General features: G+C 36.0%; 2 protein-coding genes and 1 long non-coding RNA gene across 10 annotated transcripts; 2 read left to right on the top strand and 1 right to left on the bottom strand.

The window, feature by feature from the left end:
- The first annotated feature begins 973 nt into the window (after positions 1–973).
- On the top strand, positions 974–18,160 carry LOC140784618 (uncharacterized). 5 transcript variants are annotated; one of them, XR_012108297.1, is made up of 23 exons: positions 974–1,315; positions 3,121–3,375; positions 3,456–3,580; positions 3,710–3,754; positions 5,385–5,466; positions 6,531–6,599; positions 7,065–7,235; positions 7,329–7,394; positions 8,982–9,050; positions 9,174–9,245; positions 9,375–9,433; positions 10,974–11,252; positions 11,803–11,939; positions 12,924–13,018; positions 13,092–13,130; positions 13,221–13,280; positions 13,856–13,957; positions 14,080–14,131; positions 14,212–14,264; positions 15,929–15,993; positions 16,887–16,938; positions 17,570–17,898; positions 18,081–18,160. XR_012108297.1 is itself a non-coding variant. In XM_073132111.1 (22 exons), the coding sequence occupies exons 1-22, from the start codon at positions 1,142–1,144 to the stop codon at positions 17,642–17,644; spliced, it is 2,196 nt and encodes a 731-aa protein (XP_072988212.1). In that variant the 5' UTR covers positions 974–1,141; the 3' UTR covers positions 17,645–18,160. The 5 variants fall into 5 exon arrangements, 4 of the variants coding, with proteins under 4 accessions (XP_072988212.1, XP_072988210.1, XP_072988211.1 ...); XM_073132111.1 differs by having other exon boundaries at positions 17,570–18,160; XM_073132109.1 differs by having other exon boundaries at positions 14,194–14,264; positions 17,570–18,160.
- A 408-nt stretch (positions 18,161–18,568) lies between these two features.
- Positions 18,569–19,544, bottom strand: LOC140785118 (uncharacterized). The gene is made up of 2 exons (XR_012108382.1): positions 19,404–19,544; positions 18,569–18,824 (listed from the first exon to the last, which is right to left on the bottom strand). It is a non-coding gene; the product is annotated as an uncharacterized lncRNA (long non-coding RNA).
- Positions 18,900–23,501, top strand: LOC140785117 (uncharacterized). Of its 4 annotated transcripts, none has more exons than XM_073132858.1 (5): positions 18,900–19,974; positions 20,065–20,144; positions 22,374–22,449; positions 22,529–22,636; positions 22,738–23,084. In XM_073132858.1, exons 1-5 carry the CDS (start codon positions 19,624–19,626, stop codon positions 22,885–22,887), a joined length of 765 nt encoding a protein of 254 aa, XP_072988959.1. In that variant the 5' UTR covers positions 18,900–19,623; the 3' UTR covers positions 22,888–23,084. The 4 variants fall into 4 exon arrangements, with proteins under 4 accessions (XP_072988959.1, XP_072988958.1, XP_072988956.1 ...); XM_073132857.1 differs by lacking the exon at positions 22,738–23,084 and adding an exon at positions 23,182–23,501 and having other exon boundaries at positions 19,624–19,974; XM_073132855.1 differs by lacking the exon at positions 22,738–23,084 and adding an exon at positions 23,182–23,501 and having other exon boundaries at positions 19,624–20,144.
- The last annotated feature ends 574 nt before the right edge of the window (positions 23,502–24,075 follow it).

The following is a 24,075-nucleotide window of genomic DNA, read 5'->3' as shown; positions in this document are numbered from 1 at the left end:
TGCAACAATTTTTATGCGCATTATCTGGTTCTGCATGCCATTCACCTTACGTCTTCTGGCTAATGGTCAAGCGAGCAGCTAAATGCCATATCTAAACTTTCTTAATGCTTCTTTCAGAAAATAATAATAATAATAATAATAATCTGGTAATATTATAACTTATTGAAAACTTAGTTGATTTATAAAATTGGTCCAGATTATCGGAATAAAGACACAGAAGACCCCCAAAATTTAGCCTCGACAAGTCACCAAGCAATTAATCCTTAGTCAAATAATTTGCACGATTCAATTAATTCAACGTTACTTGTTATATATAAACCCAATGGAGTGCAACGAATTCCTCTCATATGGTCCCCCTGTGACCATGGCTATGGACTAACAAATAAAATTTATTACCAATAATGCTATATGCCTAGATATATTTTTCTATTGTAGAATAATTTTCAAACTAGTTTAGTTATGTCTATTTCTAAAATATGTATAAAAAAACTTATTCTAATTTAAGTTATTATGGCGTTTGATAGTAAAGCAGTCGATTGGTATTATAATTACTTGTAAGAAAAATAATAAATTTAATTTAGATTTTATGCTTATTCTAGTAATCTACCGGGCCTTAATGTCCCTCTCCAATCCTACACTCCTACCGCCTCAAGCCCACCATAACCGTACGGCTCGTGATCTATCGATCGAACCCGAATTGGTCCTGTGATCCTGTAACTAATATCTCATCCTATTCGTACCCGCGAAGTCCCCGCCCGTGGTACTATCTCTCTCTCTCCTCGCGACAATTTCCGACACGCCCCCGAGATATCTTGCGACCCCCGAGAACACGAAAGAGAAAACCACGCCCGCTGGGCGGAGATCTCTGAGCGAGCTAACCGGGCCCCACTGCCTGCCACGTCAGCACTCTCCTCTCCTCCTCCTACACCGCCCCCCCTTCTAATCTCGCTCGCTCCCCTCTCCCTTATTATTTATTATTTTTTCTTTTCTATTTTTTTGCTTTTCTTTCCCTTATCGACCTCGTCTGTAACCGAGCGGGTCGTTGTCGCTCTCGACGGCGGTCAACGAAGCAGATATCGAGAGCTGGGTAGGTAGGGGACTAGGGTCCCGGCGATCTTGACGTGGATTCCGGCGGCCGGAGATGGGGAAGAACGACAGTGGCAGCCGGAGCTACTCGGCGAACCCGACGGACTACAGGCGAATGGAGGAGGTAGGGTACGGGGCGAGCGCCACGGTGTATAGGGCGATCTATATCCCTTCCAACGAGATCGTGGCGATCAAGTGCTTGGATCTCGATCGCTGCAACAGTAACCTCGTCAGTTTCTATCTCTCTGTCTCTTTGCCTTCTTGTACTTGATCACTAGGGTTTCTGCCGGTTGGAGTCGTCAGGTATTGGTTTATGTTGAATTCACGGTCTAGTGAGTCCAGATCGGGGGCTGGAATCAGGTTTCTTGAAGTAGTTGATTTAGATTGGAATAGAAATTATGTGTTCTTGATTAGTTGCCTGTGATGTTTTTCTTGTGGAGTCCGTCTTTTTCTTTTAATTCCTTGCTGAATTAGGCTATTTGGATCAGCTTTAGCTGTTCTACCGCATGATTTGATTTACGAAGTGGACATTTAGGATGACTAGTCATGTTTAGTTCATAAATTCTGTGATCGATTCCTTGGTTTTGTTTCCATCGATCTGTTTTCTCCCCTCCTCGAAAGTTGTCAAATGCTTTCGAAGTCTCTGTATCCTGCAGCGCTGATGTGCGAATCAAGTTCATGCTTCAGGAGGAGGAGAAAGGGTCATCTTTTTTTCTGAACAGTATAAAGAGCAGGCTATGTATGTAGCAGTAATAGAAAGTAATAGTGAATTCAATATATTCTAGTATAGTTGGATAGAAAAGTAGGATTGAAATTAATCAACTCTATCTTCCGTTATTACGGTATCTCAGAGTAATTGAAGTAATATTTTGTTTAGCTAAGCTGGTAACACACAAATATCCTCTCTAATTATGATATTGGGTGTCCCAATCTTTAGTTTTAAGCCTTTAAGGTTTGCATGTTTATCCTCATTTTTAATAATTCAGAGTGATCATAAGTAAACTTCTGTTGAATAGTGAACTGGAAAGGGAAACACACATCCTCATTAATCGTGATATTGGGTGTATGAACTACAGTCAACATGTTATATACCTGTGCCAAATTATTCTTATCTGATTCGTACTTGTTTGCCATCTAAAGCTGTTTTGAGAATCTGGGGCTGGAGAGAACTCAAGTTAAAGTTGAGAAGACTAAGTGACACGGAATATTATATGAACAGCTATTATCTAAAATATGGCCCATGGAAGTTTGTTCATAGTTCTTAGGTAAAGGATCAGTCAAACAAGAGAATGCTTTCATGTAATCCATATGTCCATTTGGCAGATGAAGTTACGTACCGTAATTGAGATGAGGCTAATTTTGGGAAATCCACAGGTTTATTCCTAATTGCCTTTCTTCTGCTCTGCCATGCCTTAATGAATTACTGTAACTGGCTCGCATTCTGATCAACTATGAATTAATCTCGAATTGCCTGAATACTCATTTGGGGGTCCTTATGTCAGAAATGTATAAGGTAAGATACCCCTAATTTACTCACTAGCTTAGCTAGCAGAACTGTTCATTAGAAGCAGGGAATAATTAGTTCTGAAATATTAATTTTTGGCACTGGACTATAGAAGAATTTAGCCATCAAGTGTTGTAAAATATTAAAGATTATAGGAAAACAGGTGTAGTGAAACTGCAAAAAAGGGCAGGTTAAGTGGCTAAATTTTATCAGACAATTTCAATACTCATATCCAGCTGGACATCAGTCGGGAGGACAATTAGATCGCGAACAAAATGTCCAAATGTCAAAAGAGAAAATGCTCTATGAATCCATAGAGTTAGATGTCTTTGTAATTTTCCATTTTCTATAGCAGGTTAATTTATTGACATAAGTTTTTTAAAGCTATTTCTATTGTGCAATTTTTTAATAAATATGCATACATTTTCCAAGGAATGACTAGTAAAGTATTTCAATCTATATATCATATCTGTCCCCATGCATTACTTTAAACTACATTTAAATGGTACTGACTATAGCATGATATGTAGGATGATATACGAAGGGAAGCCCAGACGATGAGCTTGATAGAGCACCCCAATGTCATAAGAGCTTTCTGCTCTTTCGTTGTTGAACGGTTCCTTTGGGTGGTTATGCCATTCATGACAGAGGGTTCATGTCTGCACCTGATGAAGATTGCATATCCGGATGGATTTGAAGAGCCAGTTATAGGATCTATTTTAAAAGAAACACTTAGAGCTTTGGAGTACCTTCACAGGCATGGGCATATACATCGAGATGTCAAGGTTAGTTTATTTATGGAAGGCATACACTCTTTGTTTTTTCTTTACATGACGTCCTTTTCTAACAAGACTCATAATTACAGGCTGGAAACATCCTTCTAGATAGTTCTGGTGTGGTGAAACTTGGGGATTTTGGTGTATCTGCTTGCATGTTTGATAGAGGTGATAGGCAACGTTCCAGGAATACTTTTGTGGGAACACCATGCTGGTGAGATACATAGTACTTTTTAATGCCATTTTGTGTGTTCTTTCTTCTAGAATCATTATAATTTTCAAAAGTTAATCGCCAACCAGTATTCTGATGAGCTGTTTTTTTCATTTATCTTTCTGGCTATAGGATGGCCCCCGAAGTTTTGCAGCCAGGGAGTGGATATAATTTCAAGTAAGTCTATTGACAATCTAAAGAAAATAGTTGTCTGTTAATATTTTCTGCCTAGTTTAAATTTATAATTACTTGGCCAAGATTTAAGTTGTATCACAGTTGAACTACTATTTATGTCTAAAGCAACCCATTTATGCATTAAAGGTACCAGAGCGTAGTGATGAAGCATTTCAGCATTCCATTGAACTAAGAAAGTCAAATACATTTGACACATGCTCAGTAGGCTTTGATGCTTTTTGTGTCCTTGCAAGAGAACTGATTTCATTTGGACATATGCAATTACGTTTATGGAAGACAAACACCATCTATCATTTCCTGATGCAAAGAGGACTGGGTATAGGTATAAAAGAAAGGCAAAATGATGCTTTTGGTATAAGCAATAACAGGATGAGGACAAAGCAACATTATAATGTGATGCAAGGGTTTTTGCTACATTAGAAATTAATCAGCAACAAATGATGGTCATGGACCTTAATTTACTCCCTCATGCAGGGGGTATAGAAGAGCCAAGTTCGGCTCAATTTGAAATTATTAGAAACCAATCTTGAGCTTGGATCAAGCTCGAAACTAATTGATGCTGAGGTGGCTCGAGCTCAGCCCATTGCAATACCGCACCAGCTTGTGTTTGGAGATACCCAAAAATGTGTGGATACACACACACACACACACACACACACACACACACTATGCACTATATGTCTACTATACATGCTAAGACAATCATATTTGCTAGTATCAGATTTATGTAGTTTGGTCAGATACATTCATGCATAGAGTTACAATACATAGTAACATACTAGTAACTATTAGTTAGTTTACCATAAAAAGTTACAGATCGCTAATCATTAACAAGAATGATAGCTTTGTTTCTCATGAGGTTATTATGTACCAAAAGGTATAGCTAAAAGAGATTTACTTGTTTAGCTAGTGAACAATTATTAAGACTCAAAGAAGAAAAAATACCATCTAATAAATAAAAGACCATCTAGATGATGCTGTTTATAAAGATTTAATGAGGTGCCCGCTTGACCTGTATGAAAATGATGCAGAAAACATCCTACTTATCTTACTAGTAAATAGATAGTTAAATACCTCTTAGTGGAATAGTTGCAAAACAATCAGCATTCATGAATTATACTGTTATCCATAAAGAGGATGGCATCACTATCCTCCTGTTGCAATGTTTATGAAGTGCTTGAACTCATAAAAGAATGTGCATCAACAAACTATCTTGATAAGCGGTAAGTTAGAGTAGTGCATTTTGGGTTTTCACTAATTGGAGTTGTCTGCTTGATAAAGTTTACATTAAGTTTGATGAAGATTGGGATTTTGTTGCTTGTCGAAGATTTTCCATGAGGAATTTTCTACGATGTTAATCATAGTAGAACACTGAGATATTCTTGATATATGTTACTCTAGTTTAATTATCCCAAATAAGGTGATTCTAAATGCTAAATAAGACACACCTAAATTTTGTCTAGTTACTCCTATTCTCATTCCATCAGTAAAAACTATTCTTCAAATAATTTCACATATCTTGTTAGTAAGATGTTATATTAATATATTTAGTTATTTAGGGAATACGTTGACACTGAGGTGATCTCATTAATTGTTGAATCTTTCCTGACAGAGCTGATATCTGGTCTTTCGGGATAACTGCACTTGAACTAGCACATGGCCATGCTCCATTTTCTAAATATCCTCCTATGAAGGTATGCCATCAAGTTATTTGGTCATTTTACAGCAGTCACTTTAGTTCTTATGCCGGGCATAGATAATAGTTTGCAAGAAGAACATTAGGAACATAAATCTTCGGATTACATCAAAGAGCTTTTCATAGTTTACATTTGCCTGGTCTTCTCATGAATAGCTTCATATGTTTGCAAATATTTCTGAAAGTTCAACCAGTATGTTATTACACGTATCTTTTATTATTGTGAATGAATCCTTGTTAATACCATTTTTGTGGTGACTTTGCTAGCCTTGTGCTTGTAGGGTGATTTTGTGGAGGTAAGTTGGGAACTCATATTCAGTAATATTATCAAGATACTGACATATATTTATACTATTAGAAGAGTGACTATTTACCTCTGATGTTTATAATTCTCTGGTTCCTACTTTTAGCTGAGTTTGCCATCATAAATATGCTTTGTATTCTCTTTTCAGGATTAAGTCAATAATGAATATTTACTGGAAAAACATTTCCTTCTAGATGGTGTTGTTCTGAGCTAGAATGGCAACTGACAACTCTGTTGCATAAATGCATAGGAATAATTTTGTTAATCACTTGTAGTTTGATGACACTAATTCCAATGTTCTTGCGATGAGATCTTTTATTGGGTATGATATTTATGTCTTAAATAAGTAACTATTAGTGATTGTTAATTTCTTGGAATCATAATTTGGCTTCTTTCACAACTAACCATGAAGTCTTATCCAAAGATTAAGTTCTAGGGATCTCCTTCACAGGTTCTTACTAAGCGTACTACTAATGTTATTGTGCAATATTAAATCTTTGCTTGAAGCTTCCATCTTTTTCATCTGTTGTTTGTTTACCATTTGGGTTGAATTTATAATGAGTTGTGTTTTAATAGAAGTCTGGATATAGGCATAAGCGATCAGTTTTTAATTAATAATTATGGTGCTGATTATGATTTGCAGATTATACAGCATGTCAAGCATCATACAACTGCTTAGCTGTTACTTTCTTTCTTTGCATTAGTTAAATGTAATAGTAGATGCTCTGACCTGATTGTTTTGGTCCATCCATATGTAGGTTCTTCTTATGACCCTTCAGAATGCACCTCCAGGACTTGATTATGATCGTGATAGGAGGTTTTCAAAGGTATTACCAGTCCTTTTAGCTATTACTTATTCTTAAGGCAGACATTGCTTAATAATGTGACAATCATCTTTTGAATTTCTGTATTTTTGTAGATTTTAGGTAGTCGTAAAATTAGTTTATAGCACGATGGGCTTGTCATACATAGCCCTGTTCTGCTAAGGTAGCAGCGTTGGCACATGCAGTCTGGCATGAATAGGCATGACCATATTAATATACAAGTGATACAACTAGGACTCAGGTAGTGCTTAATTGGCTTGTTTTGTTTCTGCACAAACAATACAAGGGAGCCTTGAGATACTCTACTGTACTAGTGCAGATAAGGCATTTTTTACTAGTATAAGTTTGGCACTAGACTTGTGTAATAGGATCTTTCCGAAGGTAGATTGGTATAAGTCGGCATGGCCAACCGTGTTTTATATTTTGTAGTGTTTATTGTTCTAATGAAAGATTTTCAGTTGTAATCAGTCTTTCAAGGAGATGGTAGCAATGTGCTTGGTGAAAGATCAAGCAAAGAGGCCAACAGCAGAAAAATTGTTAAAGCATTCATTTTTCAAACATGCAAAGCCTCCAGAGTTGTCATTGAAAAGTATCTTAGTTGACTTGCCACCCCTTTGGGACCGTGTGAAGGCACTCCAGGTTAGCTACATTAATTTCTTGTGTATTTCTAGAAGTTCCTTTTTTAAAAATGATATAAGTGATCTCATTGTCTGTTCTTTTCTACAAGTGCAGCTCAAGGATGCTGCACAACTAGCTTTGAAGAAAATGCCTTCTGCAGAACAAGAAGCGATATCACAGGTAAGTCATTATTTTTTTTTTTACAAATTTTGGTGCTTTTCTCAGAAGAGTTTGGTTAGTGAGGCTTCTTACCTGTTAATTTCAAGATTCTCAGTAGCAGGAAATTTTCTGGTAAAGTGTGAACTCCAATGCTTTGAGTAGATTAAATCTTCAAAGATCTGTTCTGAACTTCTAATAGTAAGAGGGACAGAAAGGAACCAAACTTTTTAAAAAGTAGTAGGCACATATAAAATAGTGTATCGAGAGGTTCTGCTTGAGGAAAAGATGCTATCGGTGAGCAATTCATTGCCCAATGCTATGTCAACTGTGTTTGTTGTATGTTACAGAGAAGCAGATAAAAATGGCGAGTAAAAAGGCCATCTCTTACTGTTTGTATAATGGATACATAGTGGGAACATCGGATAGTTGGATTGGACTTTTGATTTTAGGGTGGCACCTAAAAGATGTTTAAAAGACCCGGAAGAACACTTTGGTTTCATAAACTTATTATTTATTGAACAGCTTCCATGAGGTATTCTTATGTTTATCTCCTTTGGCTTTGCTTTGGCATGAATAGCTGGTATAAATTTTTTTTTTATCTCAACTTGTTGTGTTACTTATTAAGGATTTTTAATAATTGTCATTGAACTTCTCAAGTATCAATATAGCCACTACATTCTTCAAAATATCATAATTGCCACTGACATCATTGAACCTTTTCAAAAATACCAGCCCGTCAGTTAAATTTAACGAATCACTGCTAAAATTAACTTTGTATTACTGAAAGACCATTTTTCCCTCACATATTTTCTGAAAATTGGTTTTAAAGTTATATAATTTGTTCACTTTAATAACTATCTGTTAAGAATATTCCATGAAAAACTAACTAGGATGGCAATTCTGAAAGAGGTATAAGATTTTAGTGGCAATTATACTATTTTAAAAGTTTTTAGTGATAATTATGTAAAAAATCCTACTTATTAAGGAAAAACCCAATTTCATTTAGCTGATGGTGGGATAATTGTAATGATCACAATTGTCTTTCTTATTTTCTGAAAATTGGAACAAAGTGAGGACCTAGGACAACTGCTGCTGTAATGCTATTCCACAATTTTGGTGGAATGCTTATTCCCATTTCCCAGTAGCCTTCAGTTCTTTTCCTCATAAAATCAAGTTGTGCTTCATCCATTCCCATTTCCCACCATGATATTCAATCAGATAAAACATAAATTTTATCATATGGCAGGATAATGGGGATCAATCAAGCTACTCCAGGCTTATTATTGAGCAACTAGGCCAAGGAATGTTAATACAGGGAGTGTATATTCCAACCTAAAAAACAAACTGCAATTAACATTATTGGTGTAAAAACTCTTCCATCAAAATTACCTTGTTAGGCTTTGGACTTGAAACAACATGTTAATGTCCTGCAATACATAATGTTTGAGTAGAAGTATGGTAGGAGATGCATGCAAGACGAGTTTATATGGATAGTTCCCTTCATGTGAGCGTTAAGGCAACTATTTCTCAAAATTCAAGAAATTTACATGGGAGACTAATTTTTGAACCAATAGTTTAGATATTTATTGTGCTTCATTCCTTCGGCAGAGTGAGTATCAACGAGGTGTTAGTGCATGGAACTTTGATGTTGATGATTTGAAGGCACAAGCATCACTGGTATGGTATCACCATACCTTTCTTTTTAGTAGTACATCTATTTCTATTTCAAAATTAAATATCAATTCCTTTTTGTGCATTCGATTATTAGAGCTGCTACTGATTTTATTAATATCATTTTAGATTCAGGATGATGAGGATCTTCCTGAAATGAAGGAAGATGAAGAAATCATGAGGCAGGTTGTCATTAACAAGGTCTCTGCAGCCTTATTTTAATTCTTTTTAGGGCATGTTTTATGTTTGCTATCTGTGCCTTCCGTGTGAGATAATACTTTTCTGGTTATAAATTGACATCACTTATAAAGGACTCTTTATAATTGGCAGGATCCATCCACTTCAACTAACTCAAGGAAAACAATACTTACTAATGAGATCAACTGTAGGTAAGTTGTCTTAGGAATTCTTCCTTTTCTAGTACCTCATTTTATATTTCTTGTGAGCAAATGATTTTAGCTTCAAATCTTATTTTCAATTCTTTCTATGAAGTTTGATTTTATAGGTAATATACTAATCAACGATGGCCGTGCCACAGGCACGGCACGGCATGTGTCGCGGCACTTGCCGGCCGTGCCGTAAGAGGAGAAGAAAAAAAAACGAGAAACTCACCTTCGTCGTCGCCGGCCGCCGCTCGCCGCTCACCTGCTGTCGCCGCTCGCCGCTCGCCGTCGCCCGAGCGCGTCGGTGCCCTAGCCAGAGAGAGAGAGAGAGAGAGAGATAAGGTTATCGATTAAAACTTAAGTTGCGGATCTGGATCCTCTCTCTCTCTCTCTCTCTCTCTCTCTCTCTCTCTCTCTCTCTCTCATCTCTCCCTCGGGCTACGGCACTGACGCGCTCGGGCGACGGCGATCGGCGAGGGCGACGGAGACGGCGAGTGACGGAACTATTAGGAGGGGTGTCGTGCGGCACCCCTCGTGCCATGTGCCGGCACGCCCCGTGCCGGTCAGCACGACCATCCATGATACTAATATTGCTTAGTGATCTGTATACACTAACACGTCATGCATAAAGCTAATATAAGTAGATGTAGGTTGGAGGCAATAGTAAAGGCAATATAAGCCAAATATGTCTACAGGGAAATGATCTATCTTGTACCTTTCTTGGTGATATATATAGATATAACTCATCAACTATTCTTAAAGCTTAAGTTGTCAGAAAAATATTATTTTTATATTTTTATACTTCTCTTCACTTTCGGGTTTAGGACATTTTGATAGATCCAAGAAGTGTACTTGAATTAAATGAGTGACATATTTTATATGATAGATAGGCTTGATTAAATTTGAACTCAAGACATCTGCTTTGATATCATACTAACTTATCAATTACTCTAAAAGTTTAAGCTATTAAATAATGGACCAACAATATATGTCATATCTTTAACACACCTCCTATATATTTTATGTGGATAGATAAAAGATATTGAGTGTGCGACCCTCCATATTGCACAAAATTCAATAGTAGAAAATAAAAATTAAATGAGGTTGTTCGAACTCAAGATATCTAGAAAACCAGGCTTTGATACCATGTTATATAACTAGTTGATTGAAAAGCTTAAGCTATTAAAAAACAATATTTTTCTATTTTTATATTCTAACATACACACATGTGTATACATATGCAATAAATAGATCTAGAAATACTAATTTTATAATTTTTTCTAAGACAATTTATGCTCTAGCTACCACTTCTGTTGAGGTTTATATCATCGTCCACTTCTCATTTTCTCTTTAGGTTTGCGTTCAGTTCTACTTAGGAGATACCTAAGCAAGTTGATTATGCTTGTTTTATATTTACTCAAATGTTACAGCGAATATTAATATTTCTAATTCATTTTGATTGGGAATACTATTTATATAGCATAGTTGTAAACCACTTTATTTGATTTATAAGTCTTATTGCAAGTTTTATCCATTTTTTTTCCAGGGAAAGTACTTGTGGAGTACTAGAGTCTGATACGAGGTGCTTAAGTACAAAAGATGTGATTTTGGAACCAGATATTTGCAACCCTGGCAATCAAGACAGGCTTGGCAGATATGAGAAGCAAAGATCGGCAAATGATTCAGTTCCATCTACATCAAAGCAGAGCATAGAAACCAACCACTGGAAAAGCGAAGTTGGAAAGAAACATCAAACTTATAGCGGTCCGCTTGTGACTTCTAATTCGCATAGTAATTCATTATCTGAAAGAGGCCGTACTGAAAGGTTCATATTTTTTTTTAAATTCTTTTCAAACTTGATGCTTGTTTAAACTTTAAAGTAGTACTTCAAGAGTAATTGAATATGAAGAAAGTCCATGTAGCATTATCTAATCTATCTTGTGCAATTGATATACAAATCCATATGTCTGGATATGTTCTATAAGCTATTGCACGTAATGTCATAAATGAAGATATATATTGGTCAAATGGTAGTATTCTACTTATTCTAGTAAGGTCTCACCCCACTCTTTCAAAAAAAGAAAAGAAAAGAAAAACACTTTTAGTAGTGTTGTATAAGCATAACCTGCTAATGATATTTTGTTTTAGTGGTTCTAGATGCATTCGGTAATCATATAATGTGTTCAGTGTAGAAAAATACATACATATATATAGGTCAAATGTTAGTAGTATTCTACTTATTCTAGTAATATCTCATTCTTTCTTTCAAATAGTATATATATAGTGTTAATGTAATGATATTTTCTTTTAGAGGTAGGGCTTTTCTTATGCATACAAACTAAAGAATTAGAGGCTAAATTTGCTTCCAAATGTAGGTCTGATGTTGACAGTCAAGCAGTAGCTGACAAATATAGACGAGATGCACGGAGAACAACAAATTTTAGTGGCCCGTTGATGCTTCCAAACCGTGCTTCTGCAAATAGTTTATCAGCTCCTATACGATCTTCAGGAGGTAACAAGGCAACATAGATCTCGATAATTTTACTTTGTTAAGCAGAAGCTTGTTCAGTCCTTGATGAAGCACTCAGGCAAACTTTTCAATTTAGTTTAGCTTAGGGTTTTTATATGTATACCCTTAAAGAATTTCTTATTTGCTTGTATGTCGTATATTAGAATAGAAAATATAAAAATCACCATTCTCTAACAGCTTAAGCTTTTAACGTAATTGGTGAGTTAATATGGTATCAGAGCTAAAGATCATGAGTTCAAATCCTACCATGCTCATCTTTACTACTATGCTCATCATTGCTTGAAAATATTAAACTTTACCCATTTAAATTAAATTTACTTCTTGAACCCATTAAAATATTTCAGCTTGGAAATGAGGAAGAGTATTAAAATATAGAATATAAAAATCACTGTTTCCTAACAGCTTAAACTTTTAGAGTAATTGATGAGTTAACACCCTCTAAAATTGGTATTTGTATATATACTTCTCAAAACATATGTTATTGCATAGATACCCTCCTAGTTATTTTTCAAGTTAAATCTAAATATTTTAATAGTGAAAAAGGCAAAAATATTCTTAACTAAGAGAAATACTTGAAAACTAAAATAATGATATTTGTCTTTTACATTTAAATTGTTCAAATTTTGACGGTTAGTTTTTACTATGAGGGGTATTCATAAAAAAAATAAGGGTTTTAAAAAATATACATACAAAAAAAAGTGTGTTTTGAGGGGTATATATGTAGATATCAATTTAAGAGAGGCATACAAGCGATTAAAAGATTTTTGAAGGGTATGTATGCAAAACAACACCTTTAGCTTAAGGGTGTACTTCTCAATCAGTGTTAATAAATATCAAAGAAAGAAAATCTGAATCTTGAAAATATGGAATAGGAGTCTTGCTGGTTAAATAACCTTTTGTGGGATCACTCCACCTTTCTGTAACATGTACAGAGAAAATAATATTTTGTTTTACTACTTTTTATAGGTTATGGGGATTCTTCGGAGGATAAGTCTAAGCCTAATGTGGTACAAATAAAAGGCCGTTTTTCAGTTACATCTGAAAATGTGGATCTTGTAAAGGTCAGCTCTTAATTTAATAAACTTTTGCTGGTAGAATGGTATATCAAACTTAACATATACATTTCTGGTTCAGGATATTCCACTATGTACTATTCCACGGAGGTCATCCCAGGTTGGCAGTTGTTCCTGATTCATGATCTGTTTACAATATTTTATTGCACTGAATATTTTTCTTCCATGGTATAATGTTAAGAGTTCTCAGGGATCTCCATTGCGAAAATCAGCCAGTGTTGGTGAGTGGCTGGTCAATGCTAAACCAATGGTATGCATATTCATCTGTTATTAGCGGTCTAACGAGTTTGATACAAAGCTATCCAATATTTATCTTTGTCCAATGTGGAGTATGCTTTATATGCTTCAGAAGATTAGCTTCTGTAGCTTTGCACATGGACCCATTTTGAGGGAATTACATGATATGTGAGATTTGTCTGTGAGCAACATGAATCTCTCGAAATTAATCTAGGATTGCTGGCAAAAGATAAATACTTGAGGTCAACTTAAAATCACCTAGAAAATTTGTGAACTATTTCTGGGGCCAACTTTTTCCCCTATACATCTTTATTTCCAGTGAATTACAAACAATACATAACTAACCAACTTAATTTATTAAATAGTAATTTTATTGAATTGTCTGTAATGTGTACATGGTGTAGATAGTTTATACTCATCTCATCTTTATTTGCCAACAATAATTATGTCATACTATACAAGTTCTCTTTCCCACTTTTTGATCAACTTAAAGTTTGACTATTTTAAGTGCTGTTATAATTAGGGTTTGGGATATCTCCTTATTCTCTTTATTCCACAACTAAAGTCAAATTCCATTTGGTTTTCCAGCCTACTAGTCAATATCCAAAGGAAGTCAGCAGTAACTTGCTACCTGCATCAGTTCTTATGCCTCATCTTCAAAATCTTGTTCAGCAAACTTCATTTCAACGAGTATGATGAAATGATCCTACTTCCACTCTATGCATTGCATTATTGCTGAATAATCTCTGTTAATAACCTCTCTCATTGATGAGAAGTTTGGTAGCTAAAATCTTTCTTTGATGATTGTTCAGGATCTCATGATCAATCTTTTAAATAGCTTGCAACAGAATGAGGTAGTTGATGGTGAGTATAAGATTTTCACTCTTGATTGAACCACTCAAAGATTTATTGTAACTGTAATTCAGAAGAGCTGTGTTTTTCAGGTTTTCAACCTGGAGCATCTTCACAAGCACGCAATTTGGACATTGATATGTTGGTAAGTGAACTTCAATAGAAGTTACTTGACTGCTTTGAATTTGGCATAGGGGTTTTCATATGGTCTTTTGTCATAAACCTTTTTCTCTTCATATGATGGAGAATGAACCCAACTTTGATGTGAAGTTTGGGGTGATGCTTAAAGTGAAGTCCTTCACATCCTGTGACATATCAAGCAATATTTCAAAATGAAAGTTGGAACATTTAGTTTGTGTTACCATTTTGAAATCCGGTGTGTTTCAGAAATTTGTTCAATGATCATAACTAAATTCTGAGAAATTTTGTCAGCGAATATATGGGATAGTCATTATACAGGTGTAAACATATTATTGGCATCTCCCATCCTTGGTACTCTCTCATCTATCAATCTTTATTGCAGCAAATATCTGCTATATTTGTGATATAGCTGCATGGATATTTAATTTCTGCCTATCTAGTGGCTCTCTTGTCTATTCATCCTTTTGAGTGACAATGGCCGTGCCGACAACGTATCGGTACGTGGCACGAGGGGTGCCGCACAGCACCCCTTCTAGCAGCAATCCACTCACGCTGGCCTCGTCACCCGTTGTTCGCGTGCCAGAGCCTCGTCGATGAAGTCACCACTCGCATCCGCGTCGGATGCGAGCAGCGACTTCATCAACAAGGCTCTGGCACGCGAACGACGGGCGACAACAAAGTCAGCGGCGAGCAGCCACGATGAGGTCAAAGAGTGAAGGTGAGTAGTCTCCCTCCTCTTTTGACATTATATCATTGTATATATTGCTATCTATTTAGGCCCTTTTCATGATATAGCATTAGAGGTGTAAACGAGCCGAGTTCGAGCAAGCTGAGTTTTGCTCGGCTCAGCTCAAAATGGAGATTACTCCAACGCGGCTTGAGCTTGAGCTCGAGACGAGCTGGTTAATAGAGGCTCGGCTTGGCTCAGCTCATACTAGTATCGAGCTAGCTCGGATTGGCTCGAGTGGCTCGTTTCTAGAATATTAAATATTATTTAATTTGAGAGAACACATTTTAACGGTCTACGAGACTATGTATAAAAGCCACTTCAATTTTGTTCACTTTCGATATGAGACTAAATCGAACTTCATTTTAAAAATTTAACACACTACTTTGAAAAATGTAGCAACTATGATTCAAACCTGGGTTATGGGTAAGGATAAAGGCATTCTTACCTATTGTGCTAGAATAACTTTAGATAAATAAATAGAACTAAATATAATAATATATATTTCGAGCTAATTCGAGCTGAGCTCGAGCAAGCTGGCTCCAACTCGGCTTGGCTTGATTATCTTTTCGAACTAAAGAAGTCGTAGAGCTCAAGCCAAGCTTGAGTTGAGCTCTAAACGAGTCAGCGAGCTTTTTTTACAGCCCTAATAGGCATGCAAGCAAGTGTGCATTTTGTTTCTTTTGCAGGTTGATGTGTAACCTATATATGTATGATCTAGTAAAGCAGTACTGGTTCTGTTATTCTAGATTTTTTAATAATTAACGAACCTGTATATGCTGAACAAATGCACAACCATTGATACCAATATGTCCAATACCACTCAAACATGTATGCCTTGCCAAGTTGATACTACTTTTAGCAAATTCGCTTTTTGCGTTTGACTCGTGTAGAAGAAATATGAAGTTCTAAATAATGCTGAATTCCCATTATTTTGGCAGGTTGAGTCAGCAACCACTGAGAGAGAGCGTTTATTGCTTAGTAATATTTCAGAGTTGCAAACCAGGTAAATCTTCACTACCTTTTAACACAAATATATTTTCCACTTTCCGGAGAGGTGTTATGCATCATAATCTGATTTTATTACATAACCGGAGTGGTCAAAGTTGTGCAAACAAAATCCTGGGATGGTCAATTTAGTATGGCATGGTGTTAAAATTGTACAAAGGGAAAAAAGATGCTTTTGGGAGCTATATGCTCAAATAATGCCATTAACAATTTCTTAGTATGTGCCTACTGACTTTTACTCCAAAAAAAAAAAATTATTAGTATACTGAGCATTATTGCGCCTTGCTTATTTTCTATAAGACTGATGCAAAACAGAATGATGCAATTGCAAGTGACAAAATATATGTTTTCAAAATCAAAGAGCAGATCATAAATGGAGGACATGAAATTGGATTAGATAGTGAATTGGTTCATGAATTGTAAATGGTTTATATGAGCTAAAGGCTTATTACTGGTAAAGGAGAAGAGAATGAATGGATCTTATTACTATGAAGCCTTTAGAAACTTTTCTTTTACTGAGAGAGAAAAGGCAATATAACATAGTTAGGGCATTCTTTTGCTGATGAAATGATATTCGTTCTGCATAAACTATCTATCTCTGGTCCTAGCTTTCTGATCTGTAGCATTTTATTTGCCAATCTTGTATTTCATTCCCAATATAATTAGTTGATTTCTCTTCCAACTGCCAGCCAACTTTCATGTATCAGTGCTAACGCACTGACAACTTAATGTGTTGTTGAAATAAGTGCTGAAATATAGTTATGTTGTTGAAGAACTTGATCTTATATGAGCAACAGCTAAACATGCTTCTATGTAATAGATGAATCCCAGTTTGTTATCCAATATATGTTAGTTTAATTAGAGTCAATCCCTCTACTGTTCCTCCTGCAGGATGATTGCTCTAACTGATGAGTTGACTGCAGCAAAGATAAAGTATATTCAGGTAACTCTTTTTCTCTATGATGGCATATTGTCAATTATATCTTGAAATGTACTGACCATCTCGTGATTACCATACCTTTTCTGAACTCATTTCTGCTTTTGAGCAATCTCTTCCACTTTCTATTCTCTTAACTTGTACCTATGACCCTTGTTTTTAAGAATCACTTCGGAAACATGCATGCTGGCTTCTGTCAACTCTTGATCCAACAAGAACTTAATCCAATTATACTTTCTGTGTCAGTGAGCAATTAAATAAGTTGCAATAGGAGTTAGTTAGCAGAACCCAAATAGTTGGGACCTAGGTTTGGTTGTTCTTGTTGTTGACAGACAATTGAAGATGTTGCAACAAGAATTTTATAAATAAATATAGGTAATTTATTTTTAGCTGAAACTCATGGAGAGCAGAGTGTAAGTTAAGTTCTGGAGTATAACAAAAGTTACAATACCGCACATTTTGACTTGGAGACATTTTTTCCAATAATGTATCTGACACTGTGCTCCTTTTTCTTTAAGTTTAAAATAATTCTCCAAATATGTCATAAATTTTTTACAAGATGATAATTTTCAATGACAAATAATCTGTATATGGAACATTTTGGCCTATTATGATGGTCCAATTTTCTCTCTTTCAGTTACAGCAAGAACTAAATGCATTATATTGTCGCGAAGAAGAAGATAGAATAGATGAGATTGCAGAAGAAACATGAGTTACTTATAAGGGAGTCTTCAAGGCGACACCGGGATTGTCCAGGTAATGCTAAAAGACCTGGCTGAAAATCATACTCTCGGTCTGGTTTCACTGCCTCTTCTATGAAGATCTATTAGGAGGGAGATTGATTTCCACACCTGCTCCACAGCCATATATGGCTAGAATTTTTCGAGGATCACAGCTTTGCAGGTGCCATCGAGATGTATTTATTCTTCACAGGACTGTCAACCCATTCTTGAACGATTGGCATAAGTAAGTAGTTACTTGGCAGTTCTCTTTAGATTGTTTTTTGTGGATTCCATGTTTTTTCGTGTTCTGTTGGTTATAAAATTGTGGTGTAGCATCCAACTGACTACACTGTCTTTGAAATTGTCAGATTTGTTTGTAATCAATTTTTTTCCCCTTCTGAATCCTCTTTTATTGCATGGTGGAAGTTCGAGCTCATCATGCTGATGACTGCAGTCCTACCGAGAATATTTATGTTGAATCTAAGAATAAATGCCTATTATTTCAACGGTCATTTGCATGATTTGTAGTATTTTTCTGATTTTTTTCATGTAGTCTTATGCAAATCAACCTTTTGGTACTTCCATTGTTTCACTCCTCAATTGTAAAAGTGGTAGACGAATTGTTGTTAGATTTCTGAATCGTTATCTCTAATGGAACCGAAGTGATCTGACTGATCGAAAGATCCTTTCAATTTTCTAGAATCCATTACCGGAGAATAAGGAATAGATTATTGTGAATTCAACCGTATTGCCTCTGAAGAGAGAGGTGTTACTGAGAAGATTTGCAATTTGCACTGTGATTAATTAAACATTTAATTTGGCAATTAATCCCATGAAAATCTCATATAAACTACTCTCCACGCGCACCCTCTCTGAAGAAGGAAAAGGAATTTATTCGATAGAGCATCGAAGCCTGATAAAAATTTGCGTTGTCAATTATTTACTGATCCTCATCACTAACCAGTGAGGTTTACATCCATTTATAAGGGATATTATCGCTATGAAAAATAAATATCTGCTAGGAAATATACATGCTTTGATGAGTCATCAACGAAGTTACTGACAAGATGAATTGCTGGAAGCCCTTAACCATTGGTTGTTAAGAGATCTATCAAAGCTACGTCGTGGTCGAGTTGACTCCAAGATCCAAATGAGTACGGGATTGTTCATCTGCGGAATAAAAATCTTATGAGGAATATATATTTGTAAAATGCACGTGGAATGGGAAATTACATAACCAACAAAGTACGTATTCAATATTTTTCGTCTGGATTGGAAGGCGGAGACACCGGCAAATCACCGTTCCAAGGTTAGAGTACAAAGCCCGGCGATGTAATTGCCGTGAAATATGTTTAGCTCTGTCACCTTTAATATAGCCCCCTTTAATTTATATTATATATGCTGCGTTATCTTTATATATAGTTGCAAGAGTATCTTTGAGTGAATATAATCCATATTCTTTTAAAAAGTATGCCTGATCACAGACCTTAGCCAAATGTAATTTCTATTTGCCTTATGATTTGAAGATAATTAGCTCATCGTTTGTTCCATAGATCGTTTAGATATAGCGGTATTGTCATAAGTAAAGAAAATTACATCATATTTATGATTTGGCTTTAGGAGGCTTACAAAGATATCATGCATCCGCATATACAATCAACTCTTTTGAATAAAATAAATGCATAATTATTGCTCCACAAAGGTATTGCAAAATACGCTTTTAATTAATGCCTTCGTGGAGGAGAATACCTGAATCTTTCCGTCGTCATGGGCATGGCTACCCCGAGCTTCAATCTCAAAGTCGCTTCCCACGGACTTCAATCCGATTGGGCCGAACGGTCCGCTTCAAACCAACCAAACCAAATTAAACCCCTGAGCGGCCGAGCCTACTCGTCTTCCTCCCTCGAATTCCTCTCCTCCTCCTCCTCCTACAGTCCTACCTGGCAACCTTCCCTTCCTCCGTCGCGAGATGATCATCTCTATCACTTCGTGCTCGCCTCCACGGCATCCCCTCTTCCTGGGCCAGCGCCCTTGCGGTACATCAGCCTTCTCTACTCTTACTAGGGTTTTAGACTTCAAGAAGACAAGAAAGATAGCAACGGGAGGCCGGAGGAGGACCAGGAGGGGCGCATGCAAAGCGGAGCTCGCCCAAGATGCGCCATTCGCCGCCGCCATCGGTGCATGCGTCCTTAGCTCGCTCATCTTTCCGGTTACACCCGACAGGGAAGGCGATGAGGACGCCGGCGGAGCTATGGATTCGACGGATACGAGGTTGGCGGTTATGGGGATCATCGGCTTCATCCCTTACTTCAATTGGATGGTGAGATATTTGGACCTGTTACTGCCATTTGAGTATAAGATCGTTTCTTGCTTTGTATCTGATACGTTTTATTGTTTTTGGGATGGTAAGAGTTGGGTGTTTGCTTGGCTTGATAGTGGGAACCAGAGGTATCTTGTGTACTCCATCGTGTACTTGGCTCCCTACTTGAGGTTTGTCTTCTTTATCAATTTTGAACTTTTAGTATGTATGGTAAATAAATGTGTGGTTCTGGTTCTTCTGAATGATAGGACAGGAGATATTTCTTAAGCGTTGGCTTTGTAAATAGGTGTTTCTGTTAGCTATTGAACTTAAAGACATGACTTAATGCAAGCATCAACTGCCACAGATATCAACTAATGATCACCAGTGTAGCTAGAATAAGGATTGGGTTTTACAGGATGATTGTAGCTTTATTTGCATGATTGGACCCATGTCTTTGCACTGATTTCTCGCTGCATTAAGTCATGAAGGACTATCTTTCTCTCCCTTGTGTTTTCCAAGAATGTTAGTTGGGACTCTGATTGTTTCTGGCCAAATACCCTCTTGAATTAGCTTGACTTGTCTCTGCCCTCAAACTGTTGCTCTGTTGTTAAACCTTTTCTTGCATTGTGTTGCAGGTTCTTGTTGTTTCTAGCCTGCACATGAATTTCTTAATGTTTCATTGGCAACTTTTATTCTCTATTCTCAGTTCATCTGCAGATTTATTTCAATACCCCAGGTGGATTCTCTTTCATCTTGAGCTTGCCACTTGTCCTGTTCCTTTTACAGGAATTATTCTTATCAGGAATAATCTCTTGCTGTATTCAATGATAATTTGAGTAATTATTTTGGCCCTTAAAAGTATTGTTGTTTTTCCATCTCTTTCTATCATACCCCACATTTTTAACATCTTCAATGCTGAATTAGTGAATTGTCAGTTTGTTGTTGTTGAGACCTGGTGTCACATTTCAATGCATGCTTATAAAAGCACCTTCAATTATCTTTTGCACAATTACCAGTTCAGGATATTAGTTACAGTGTTGTTTAGGTGATATTAATTTGCAGTTATATCAAGTGAATCACTAATCCGGACATTGAAGCCCTCTCCAGAATATATATTTTAGCTGGACTTGATATAGTGAAATGTTTCCACAAGGACATCCTTTCCAATTCCATGTTGACATTGCTCATTCTTATCTCAAATTATTGGAGTAATGATGGAAATTAGAGATCCATGCAATTGTCTTCGGAAATTAATTGTCTTCTGTTATTGTATATTCTTCAAACCATTTTGTAGGTGCTTAATAGTTTGTTTTCTTATCTTTTAAAGTGAGCTTTTACTTCAACATTTCGTAATATTAGAGCATGACAAACAAGGAGTACTATTACCTATAATTAGTACAAAGAAGACATTTAGAGTCCATAAGCTAATGATGGTGTGCATATAGGAGGCTGTAAAGCCGTTCAGATGACTGGACTCATAGACCATCTGGCATGAAAAGATTTGAGTCCTTTAGATTTCTTTTTATTTTATTTCATTATTAGATCAGTCTTTTATTAGTTTATGGTTGTTTAAACTGTGATAGTGAACTAATGCAATTCTTAAATTTCTGATAACGACAGAATGGCCATATTCTATCGTGGAAGCTCTTGTGAGATTCTCAGATATAAGATTAAGAGAAACCTTGACAAGTTTTCTTTTGTAGAGCTATGATTGTCAATACCAGATATTGGTGAGAATTCAAATTCAGACAAGAATTTCCTTGTTTCAGTTTAATGTAAATATGATTAAATTTTGAAAATGAATGGGGGCCTTGTTTGTTTTACAACTTTAATAATCATCTGACAAAATGTATGAATGTCATTCAAACATTTCAGCTTCTTGGAAGGGATACATGGCTCTTTGTTTGAGTGTTGGGCAACTGAATGGAGATTAGGCAATGAAGTAACTTAAAAGGCAGAAGTCAATGATTTCCTGATTCCTAATTTTTCATAGAATTTGTCTGTCATGTCATAAAACCCTTTGCCTTTCTCTTTTTTATATTTTTTTTAACCCAACATCGGATGTTACAATCTGCTATCCTTCTAAGCTGATTGGGGCAATTAAGAATTTCGTTACAAGGAAAAATGTTCATGAAACAGATGATGCTGATGTGGAATATGGTAAGCCTTTTGAAGTGGTTTTAATCTATGGATATGCTAGCGTTGGTCTGTCAACTTGTGCATATACTCATGGGACAGATGACACTAAGGTAGAAATTTCAATTGTTTTAGCTGGTAATTTTTTATCATCCATGAGTACCCATTTTCTTGACAATTGGTTTTTTGTACTAAAAAAAGGCCCTGAACTGTTAGAAACCATGTTTTTTAATTTGTTATAAGTGCTCCAGGCTCTACTGAAATGTGGTACCGTTTTTCAGGACAAACTTATCACTGTCGCCAGAAGAAAGCTGGTTGCCTATTGCAAGCATATTAGTCTGCATTATACACATACAGGTTAGTCAGAGGGCTCATCAAGTTTTCAGCTGATATGATTCATTTTCATGTTCATAATTACTTCTTCCTTTTCTGGCAGCTGGAGACCAGCATTAAGAATGGGGATCTCAATGGCATTCAAATTCTTGAGGTAGCTCGGAAACTAATCTTTCGAATGGTTAGGAAGAAGGAGACTCAGTCCACAATGGTATTTTATCTGTATTATTCGCTGCATACCTTTATAGTTCTTTGGATCTTCGTGCGTTTTAAACCTCTATTTGCGGGTCTTGCTACTTGTGTTTATTTCAGGGAAGTAGTGAAAAACATATGGAGTTACCTTCTGCACATGAATTAAGAGAAAAGTTTCGCGAAAGGGAAATCATTAGAAAACCACTTAATGATCTACCACACCTGAATGAAGATCCTGATATAGAAGAGAAGGAAATGAAAGAAGACTAGACAATTAGAAAGCAAGTCGATCCTTTATTTCCTTTTTTCCTGGTGTATTAATAGTTGAACAACGGAAAAAATATGTTCTGCTCGTGGAGAGTGACAATGTGTCTGAAACTTTTCATTTATTCTTTGTGTATTCTGTGGGACTTATGTAAACTTCTAAAGGAGTAAACATTCGAAAGCTATGTCAGCTCTTTGAGCCACTGCTGTGGATATCTATTTTGCACTTAAAAACATCACTATTAATGTCAAATATCCAAATTTATTTCCAGGATTAATTTTGAGCTTCTACTTTTTCAGGTTGTATGGCAAGTGAATTCTGGTAGAAAACTTCTCGATCACCATCAAATATTACAAAAAGATAGCTACGTCTTTGTTCTCCAGAGCACATCGCCTATTTTGCACCAAAAGGAACCACATGCTACCAAGATATGCCATAAGAAAGAAAAGTGGGTAAAAAATGTGGAGAAATTGTACAAAGGAGAAAGGCCAGGAGCATCTCGCAGCCACCAAAATCGTACGTAAGACATCCATCCCTTAGAAAGGGACCTATTGAATGGAGTTTGAAGCTTTGTTTCACTGCTTTATCATCAGCATCAACAAAGACAAGTCCTTATTGATTCATTTGTACTCCGTCCATAGATTACTTTGTGGTTCTCATTGAGAGTTTTTTTTTTGACCAAACTGATCCAGGTATAAATTTTTCTTATCCAAATAAATTATTTTTTAAATTTATTATCAAATGAAGTCTAATTCACTGTAATCTGAAATAAAAATACTGAACTGATTGTTTGTAAATTATTTTTTAATTAATCTTTTAGTTAAGACAAGACACTGAACTAATTGGCATTTAGAGTGAATTAAACCCCATTTAGTTATAATTTAAATAACAGTCTATTTTGATTATAAAAAAAAAGAGTCTGGTTTAATTAAAAGCTCTCATTTACACACGCAAATAAGAAGGACGAATGCAACACCAGCAGAAAAAGATACAACGAGCATCCCACCAGAATCAAGAGTCCAATCGCCTTATATTATGACCACAAACAAACTCTTTCTACTATCTTATGTTAACATTTCAAGAGTGTCGTGTCTACGCCCGGGGTACGAGTTTTTGAGGAAACTATGAACTTAATATCAAAATGATGTGTTTCATCACCGCAAACCATAAATAAAAATCTAAAATATTAAGTA

The sequence above is a fragment of the Typha latifolia genome, chromosome 3, assembly GCF_019914945.1.
Source record: "Typha latifolia isolate L0001 chromosome 3, TyphaL0001v2, whole genome shotgun sequence".
Taxonomy (NCBI): domain Eukaryota; kingdom Viridiplantae; phylum Streptophyta; class Magnoliopsida; order Poales; family Typhaceae; genus Typha; species Typha latifolia.
The sequence above is the reverse complement of the archived record's forward strand: the minus strand, read 5'-3'. Positions and strand labels throughout refer to the sequence as shown.

Excerpts from the sequence above, each read along its gene's own strand:
- LOC140784618 (XM_073132108.1), top strand. The coding sequence starts at position 1,142 with ATGGGGAAGAACGACAGTGGCAGCCGGAGCTACTCGGCGAACCCGACG. Across the intron at positions 7,236-7,328 it reads ACCGTGTGAAGGCACTCCAG|CTCAAGGATGCTGCACAACT; the intron begins GTTAGCTACATT and ends CTACAAGTGCAG. Across the intron at positions 14,265-15,928 it reads ATTTGGACATTGATATGTTG|GTTGAGTCAGCAACCACTGA; the intron begins GTAAGTGAACTT and ends TTATTTTGGCAG.
- LOC140785117 (XM_073132855.1), top strand. The coding sequence starts at position 19,624 with ATGATCATCTCTATCACTTCGTGCTCGCCTCCACGGCATCCCCTCTTC. Across the intron at positions 20,145-22,373 it reads TACTTGGCTCCCTACTTGAG|GACAAACTTATCACTGTCGC; the intron begins GTTTGTCTTCTT and ends ACCGTTTTTCAG. Across the intron at positions 22,637-23,181 it reads AGGAGACTCAGTCCACAATG|GTTGTATGGCAAGTGAATTC; the intron begins GTATTTTATCTG and ends CTACTTTTTCAG.